General features: G+C 54.0%; 1 protein-coding gene across 1 annotated transcript; it reads left to right on the plus strand.

Moving 5' to 3' along the window:
• The first annotated feature begins 538 nt into the window (after positions 1-538).
• Positions 539-3,380, plus strand: PV06_11472 (uncharacterized protein). Its single transcript, XM_016413157.1, has 5 exons — positions 539-1,131; positions 1,191-1,425; positions 1,475-1,797; positions 1,849-2,225; positions 2,280-3,380. The coding sequence occupies exons 1-5, from the start codon at positions 806-808 to the stop codon at positions 3,227-3,229; spliced, it is 2,211 nt and encodes a 736-aa protein (XP_016256467.1). The 5' UTR covers positions 539-805; the 3' UTR covers positions 3,230-3,380.
• Positions 3,381-8,597: the final 5,217 nt, after the last annotated feature.

Raw genomic sequence — 8,597 nt, forward strand, 5'->3', positions numbered from 1 at the left:
TTCGTTGCGTTTATTGTCTGTCGTTTCGGCTGCATAGTGAAATAACAAGCCACACGTCGACGTCACACTCGCCCTATGCCAAATAACGATCAAGTACCGAGTGACATGATGAGCCTCTCAGCCGTCGACATACGGACTTTTTTTCCGACGCAAAGACGGGGTTGATTGCCGATTCATGGTGCCCATCTTGCCACTTCTTCATGCCGCAAGGTACCAGCCTATTCATCGAGAAGTCGCCCGTGAGATCGATTATCTGGTCAGTAAAAGCCGAAATGGATACCGTTAAAATCGACGCTTTGTGTAGGTCGCTAAATGGCGCCGCCGCTGAATGTTACGTAGCGTATGCTGGTCAAACTATGAGTCGGCGAATTGGCCGCCGATTTTGGTAGGTTCTGCCGCCGGGTTGGGAGGCAGACTCGCCAACAATCCGTCGCTGCTTTAACCGACATTGGCAGACCACTAGGCCACGTGATTTCGTGCCCACCCTTGCATGTACCGCGACGTACCTGCGGAGGGCTCTCAGTCCCTCCAGGGGTCCCAGAATCTGCCTCCAAAACTACACTGTCCGCATTCCCGATTCTTGGTTTCCTGTTTCACCAAGAGCCAAAAATGGCTCCCACCATGGGTCTGGCGCTTGCCCTCAAAAGGCGACCTGTCGCACTCGCAGTGTGCGGCCGGGGGCTCCTTTTCCATACGCTTCGGGTGATCGATCACCTCGACATACCGTCTTGGCTCAGCCCTCGCACCTACACTTTGCGCTTCCTCCGTCTAGCACCTCCTTTGCGCGTCCCGCGCTCCCTCCAGCATGTCGAGACATCAGCGCTGTCTAACCGATCCGGCCGATTCAGACGCCTCGTTCTCTCCCGACGATGACGACGAACTGTTCGAGCTTGACAATTTCGAAGGCGTCTCGGACAGCGACGCGACGACCGTTGAGGACCTGGACGTCGATGACGATCTCGACGCGGAGATCGACGTCGAGGATCAGATGCAGCTCTTCGGTGGGAATGTCCACCCCCCAGAATACTACCAGCGGGCGGTGGAGGAATTCAACGAGAGCGCCTTCGACTGCGAGGATTACAGTTCGGGGACGAACTTGCTCTTGGATACTGTGGAGGAGCAGTGGCGCTCGTATGAAGCCCATGATCTCTTCGTTTGCTATTTCCACTGGCTGATAACCCCACTCATAGGTACTGCAATGTCCTCCAGCGCGAACCCCAACAATGTTTTGGGTCCCTCTCGATCCGCCTGCTCTACAACTTCTTCGACTGGAAGCTGAACCAGAAAGTCAATAAGGACGGCAGGAAGCTGCGCGGGACGAAAAAGAAGAGCTCTTTAGGTACCTACTGGAAGATCTTTCGACTTGTTGTTGAGAGAGCTGTGAGCGACAAGATCGACCCCAAGTTGAATCGCAGCATGCACAAGGTACCTCTTCCTCCCGGCTCCCGGCGGCAATCCTTTCTAACTTCTGTAGGTCCTCAGGGCACTGGCGAAGAAGCATGGGCTGAGCGACCAGAGGCGAGCCAACCGCTGTATGACAGTTGACAACCTAAAACAGCAAATCGAGACCACGTTGAGCACGACAAAGAAGTCATTCAAGCTTGGCGAGTTACGGATCCTCGCCGTGCTCTTCCTCCTCCTGCTTGCTCCGGCCGGTGCTCGCCCAACGTCGATCTTACGGCTCCGCTTCGCAGACATCCTGGTCGTGCTGTCGCGGGATCCGGAGGGCGGGCCGCATAACCTTTTGATCAAGTTTACCTTGGCGTTCACCAAAACATACCTCGGCGAGAAGGATGCGTACGTTTATGATAGCCCCGTGACAGAGAGGATGCTAATGCCTTCCCTTAGAAAGACCTACCCGCTACCCGAGACACTATTCGATGAATCCTTACTCCTCAGCCCCCACGTCTTCCTCCTAGGCATCTTGTTCCGCCACCGAGCATTCCGCGCCCCCAGCCTCACCTCGCCGCACCACTTAGATAACCTGGATATCCACCCTGGCGAGCTGGAGATGTTGTTGCCGCTGAGGGAGGATCTGAACGGCATTTACGTGTTCCGCCGAGCTGTCCAGACATTGACGGGTTACGATATATCCGACAACCAAGCCATATCCTATGCGATGATGGCGGCGTGGATAAGACGGATCGGTGAAATACTGGGATTGGAAATTCCAACCATCCCGTACAATCTACGCTACAATGCTGCCAATGAGTGGACATCAAGCCGTGCGTTTTGTTTCCGCATCTTCTACACCCCAAGCTGACTTTTGCCTATTACAGCCGACGTCAGTGAGGCTCTTCGCAACCTTGCGATGGACCATGCCAACTCGGTCCCGCTCCAAAGGCACTACCTCGGGCGCGAGTTGGACAAGGATCTTTTCAGCATCCTGAAGGGCACAAAGTCACAGCATGCGCTCGTCAAGCAATCCTGCAGTGTCGGCCACTCCATTAGCAAGCGCCGACCGATTGATCTTACACCCGAGCAGGCTGCTTCAGTCAACAGCCATCCGCTGATTCGGCGTCTTACGCGAGGCCTCCAGGCGTTCCGTCGGGGATCCCAACAGTACAAGGAGGCCCGCCGTCTGTTGCGGAACGAGAAGCAGCGGTTGAAGAGGGAGCTTAAGCAAAAAATTCGGGACGACTGGACGGCCGAGCAAGCCGTGGACGATATTGAACGCCAACTCAAGGGCCTTGGGTTTGCCAAACCTACAGCGCACACGTCATGCCGTCCCCAGCGACCAGCACAAAAGCGATTAGTAGAAGCTCTCGCGGCCCCGGCCGTAACCGATCTCGACGGGCAGTACCGGCGGAGGAATCACGCCGTCGATGCTGTCGTCGCATATTGCGTTGTCGAGGAAGGATGTACCGTCCCCCGGAGACTTGCAACGTCGACGGTGCCGGCTCGTCGCTGCCCTAGTCCTGATCCACCAGCCGATAACCTCGTACGTGCCGCCACGATGTCGGTCTTCGTCCGCAGCGTGAAGGAGAGGCCGCGGAGATGCTTCCTCTGCGTTGGCAAGGCAATTTTCCTTTCGCTAGATGATCCTCATATCGAAGATCTTGTTCGGGAGTTCTATACCTCGGGCGATCTGAGCAAGCACTTCCGGCGTAAACACCTGTCTAAGCTGCAGGCCGGCGACAGCAGTCACTGCCGGGTCTGCGACATGACGCTCCAACATAAAATGCACCTTCAGAACCATGCCCTCAAGATTCATGGGACCGTGTCTTGATCTTTGTACCTCGAATGTCCGCATCGAATGGATCTTTCTTTCTTTTTCGTGACAGTGGATAGACCCGTATAATAGAACTATATAAGTTGTTTTGCCAGCGCACTACTTTTTAACCTCACAGGTGGTCACGCATCTAATAAGATAAACATTTCAACCGCCTCGCGCCAGAGTTCGCGTCTTGTAAAATCTAAACTACTCAAGATAAAACAGCTTCACCTAAAACCCCAACCTCTCAACACCTGTTGCAATAGCCTCAATCTCCGTGGCGTGACTCACGCCTTCCACGGCTTGATGATTCTGCCCGCCGATCGGAGCGTTGCACTCCGGGCACCTGGCTTCCTCCATAGGCATCACGCATTCGCCGATGGTAAAAGGGTGGCCGTTCTGACAGGTATACCAGTGACCTGTTCCCCTCAGCTCCCCGGCCAAGGCCACGTAGACGGACCGAAGCTCCTCAGCTGTGACCTGGCGGTATTCGCCGTCGTTGAGCATGTTCTCCACAGCGTCGATCTCATTCTCCAGGACAGAAGTGGATGGGTACTTCTCCAACAGCGCGCGAGCTTGGATGACATGGCTGATGCCCTTTTCCCTCAGCTTGTTCGATATTCTTCTTTATCTGTGGCTGGCCCGCCCGTGGGGTCTTGTGGCGGTTTGAATGAACCGAAATATCGAGAAAACTCACAGAGTTGCGCGCAGAGGATATGGCCTTGCACCTCTTCTCTCGGATGCATGGAATTGTGGGCAAGACGGACCAGTTCCTCACAGTCCTGGAAATGGGTTGTCAAATCCGCCTTGATTTCGGATGGTGTCAATTTCCCCCTTTTGCAGAGTCGAACGAAATCGGAAAAAACGACAACATCACACTTTAGCAACAATGCCGTAGCAAGCAGTTACCCCTTGACTTGGATGACCGAGTCGTCGAATTTGAACTCTTGCATCGTTTTGTGCTGGTAGTTGGCATGCTTGACGAGGTCGGCAACCCGCTGGAAGGGCTGCTCCTCCTTCGTTACCTTGTTTTTATATGAACATATCCTTTTCCAAATCCTGATTAAGGGTTCGTATCGTGCACCTCCTGATAGACGCTGAATGATTTGAAGCTGTTTCAGCCTAGATCCCGGAAGAGTAAGGACACTGGTCGAGCTTGCAACGGGGGTTACTGCGACAATGGCCTGTACGTGCTCCAGTTTCTCCTGCTCCGTGACGAGAGCCTCGGCAAGGGATAGATATTGGGTGTTCGACCAAGCAATGAACTTCTTTGTCGCTTCGTCAAGCATGGCCCGGCGGACGATACGACCGTACCTCGAAATATTTCGAAGAGAGCCCCGACAGTTCGCACAAACGGCGATACCAGAGTCGTCCATGGAGAAGGGCTCAGATGGTCCACGAAGTTTTGTCGGAAGGCCGTCCTCACCCAGCTCGTAGTATGAAGCCATCGCCATCTGCCCATCCATGGATGAAACAGTCAAGAAGTGGCCGCAGTCAGGAAAAACGCAGGGCTCCTCGTCCAAGTTGATCTCCTCGTAGACTTTCATCTCGATAAAGTCAACACAAACGCCCTTGATTTCCCCTGGGGCGCATTGTTGGCAATATGCCGAGTCTGGACAGGGTTCTCCACATAACGAAGGACCTGAATATGTCAGCACAAGCTTGTTTATAGAGTCGTAAATCGTAGCGAAGGTTTCACATGGAAATCGGCCTGGGGATCAAAACTTACAGCGATAGTCACAGCTCAACAACTTCTCACACCGCCGAGAACATGGTATCCAGTCACATGGCGCCGCGCAAGGCATCTCACACCGTGAGTGAGGGCAGCGAGACCGGCACTTCTCTTCGGCACACGGTACACAGGGCTCGTTACAAGGCTTGCTGCATCTCGAATGACTGCAGCGGCCTTCGCAAGGCTTACTGCATGGCGGGCATTCAGTCCCGTCATGGCAGATCTTCGAGCAGTCGTGGCGGCAAGTCGAGTAATTCCGGCCACATCTCTACTGGCAGATCCCATGGTTCTCTCGCGTTATCTTTGCATACTCTCGTGTATTACATCGGAAACAAGCGCTGTTGCATGTGTGGCCGCAGACGCGATGATGACCGCAAAAGGCGGTGCATTGATAGTTAGCAGTGGTGACTTCCTCGTGGCATCGTACTTTCACCTCGTGGCTGCAGCCCGGAACGGTGAGACAGACCGTTACCATGCATCGAACTGACGCGGGATTCTGGACTTCCCAGCACTTGGCTGGCGTGACAAGGTGACCACAGGGAAGGACGAGATTGACGTCGCGCATTTGGACATGACATTTCTCTTCGCAAGCATCTCCGCATCGAAGAGGGCAGGGATGGTCACAGCCTTTCTTTGGCCTGGGACAATCGTCGAGGCACTTGACTGCGCTGTGTATGACGTCCGAGTGACATCTACCAGCGCAAGAGTGGCCGCAGTCGAGTCTCTTATCGCAGGGCAGCTTACATCCACTCTCTGGTGAGAATTCTATAAAGTGGTCTGGCTGGGACACGAGAATTGGTGTGTCCGGATGCCGTGGACACTGGAGTTCGAGCCTTGTCCCCAAGTGGCCCCCCGTCTGCAGCATGTCGATGACGGCAGCCCACATCGGAACATTCTGGTAACTGTTCGAGTTCCCGATAATGTACATTCCGTGCTGCGCGCGTGATAGGAGGACATTGACCCGATTAGGAGTGCTGAGAAAGCCGCATTTGTTTTGGCGGTTGCTTCGGACAAGCGTTATTACGATGATTGGCCCACGGGAACCAAGTCCGCCCAGCCAGCCTCGTCCCGATGGTGGAGGAGAACGATGCTATTGCGTAGTACGAGTTGGTCCTGTCGTACGGGCTCTCGGGCAGTCGGCCCAGGGGTGGTGCATCGAAGAAGGCGTCTCTATACGTCGGGTCCTGCACTATCAATTCGAACGGTGTGTTGCCGGTCCCCGTGATGGAGTCGGGCTGGATCCAGCCGTCACCGTAGACGTTGAGCCAAGGCGCTGGACTGTAGTGGCTCGAGCTGCTCTAGGACTCTGGTCCACGTCGCGGCCCCGTCGCCGTCGACCAGCAGCGCGATCGTCTTCGATTGATCCGTATCGAAGACGCCGTGTTTGGTGTCGTTGTAAAAATGCGTCGTCGGGTTTTATGTCTCAAGTATGTTCACCAAGGGGTTGATGTATAGGGAACGGAAGGTCCGGCCGGGCTGTAGCGCGGCATCTCATGGTTGACGTAGAGGTCGTCGCCCAACAGCCACACGTCCGCTTCGACTCCGGTACATCCTGCGTACAGCGCCGAGAACAGCAGCACGTTGCGCCAGTAGTCGTTGTGGGAGTGGTAGGCCGTCGGCACCACTGAGGAAGTCCTTTGAATACCAAGCCAGGTCGTCGATGCCAGTTGCCGGTTTATAGTCTGTCCACGGCTAAGTAGACGCGAAATTCAGGACGTTTAGCAGCAGAATGATCCCAATTAAGTCATCGCACATTGAAGGGAGCGCTCCAACGGCCAGGAACATGCACACAAGCAAAAGATTGCAAGTCTCCACGCAGAAGAACCAGCGCCAGCTGCGTTTCCGTAAAAGAGGAGGCTGGCTTCCTCGTCCGTGAGGGACGCGTTGTCGGCTGCATCGGTACGGCTTTCATACTGGTAACTGAACACCCCGAATCGGTAATTTTTAACATACAAACCAATGGTAGACACCTCCTTATGACTTCATTATCATGAAGTGTTGGACTTGACGTAACTCGCCGTATTTCCTTAGCGTCACTGGTATTATGGACCGCGGGACGAAGTGGATTGCTAACGTACCGGAAGGGTTTCCACAATAATGGGTAGCTGCAGCTGCCTGGCGAGACAACAAATAAGCCGGATCTTTCTGAACATTAGGTAGGCTAGCCTCCATGACGTCTCCGACGGGATAGGAAATTTGATTCCAAACCTTCCCCGCATAACCCGATCGAACTATACGCATTTAGGCAGGAACCAGGAGCTACGCGACAGGAACGGTTAAAGAGTGGGTCATTCGCAAAGCCAGAGTTCGACCTTTCTTATTGGCGCAACCTCCTCTTGTCCTTCTCTATGCGCAGGAAGAGCTTATAAGAACATAGAAGAACGTCTGGTCGTACTCGTCTAGGATCGTTCATCAGATTCAGCTTTCTCTATACAACCAGCGTGCTCTCCACCATGAGATCCTTCTCTACAATTGGTGCTCTCCTCGCGGGTTGCGCAGCGCCAGCTATCGGCGCCTGCGCACCCTCGTCCTCTGACATGACGGCTGTCCAATTCGCGTACAGTGTTCAGAACCTCCTCCTGTCGTACTACAACTCTGTTCCGGTCAACCAAACCTTCTTTTCCACCCTCCCCAATAATACCGTACCCTACACCGACTTCTTAGCCAACGTCGAGGGTCTTCAGCGCCAGGCTCAGCTCGGCGTGGACGCGCTAGAGCAGCTCTCCTCCAAAGCTCCGGGGCAAAGTCAGATGCCGACGTGTACCTATCACCTGCCTACCCCCGAAGATGCGAAGGCCCACTTGATGTACGCGCAACATATCGAGTCGACCCTCTGTGGTACCTTCATCGGCTTGGCAGACTATGTTCAATGCCCCGAGATTGCTTTTCTCATGGCGCGGCTGGCAGCCGGTCATAGCAACCATGCTGCCTACATAGGAAGCCACATGAAGGCGCAGATCTACATGGTAAACAGCACATCGCTGCTTCCCGCATTCAAGCCTACGGCGGTCATGACCCCTGGAAGGGGCGTTGGCCACCTTGGGCAGTGGATGAACAACTGTACCGCCATGCCTTCGGCGCCATGTGGAGGCCAGGTGACAATTGGAAAGCTGGGTTCCAACATCACCAGCACCTTTGCAAGCTCCTCTTCGGCCTCCGCCTCTGCGATGCACACCTCTGCCGCCGCTGCCAGCACTCTTCAGAATGGTCTCAAGGGTATAGTAGGAGTCATGATTGGAGCTGCTCTGATTTAGACTTCCGTCGCGGCAAAGAACCGTCTTCTCCAATAGAAAGAACGGTATAGCCGACTGGGATACGTGCTATAGAGGGCGTGGTTTGCCAGTGTGTCTTTCTACCCTTTGTTGCTAGAGGGAAGTTGTCGGGGAAGGTTTAGAGTAACACGAGCTCAAGATAATAACCTGATTCATTTATCGTCTTGCTAATCTTGTAACTAGATAGTCGTATAGCCTGCACCTATCTAGCAGAATCCCATGTCCTCTATGTTTTATTACCTGGGTCCTGATTATTAATTTGGTTCATTTTTTTTAATTGATATATTACTTGACATTGTGGATTTGGGCAAACATGAACTAAGCACGTAATTGCCCTATAGCAGCCCGGCTATATGAGGCGCTAGTAGTGAGCATCGCG

Source organism: Exophiala oligosperma, assembly GCF_000835515.1.
Source record: "Exophiala oligosperma strain CBS 72588 unplaced genomic scaffold supercont1.34, whole genome shotgun sequence".
Lineage (NCBI taxonomy): Eukaryota > Fungi > Ascomycota > Eurotiomycetes > Chaetothyriales > Herpotrichiellaceae > Exophiala > Exophiala oligosperma.

Bases quoted from the DNA above. Each gene is read 5' to 3' on its own strand.
- PV06_11472 (XM_016413157.1), top strand. From the start codon at position 806: ATGTCGAGACATCAGCGCTGTCTAACCGATCCGGCCGATTCAGACGCC. The intron at 1,426-1,474 runs GTACCTCTTCCT...TAACTTCTGTAG, and splicing joins TGAATCGCAGCATGCACAAG to GTCCTCAGGGCACTGGCGAA. The intron at 1,798-1,848 runs GTACGTTTATGA...GCCTTCCCTTAG, and splicing joins TACCTCGGCGAGAAGGATGC to AAAGACCTACCCGCTACCCG.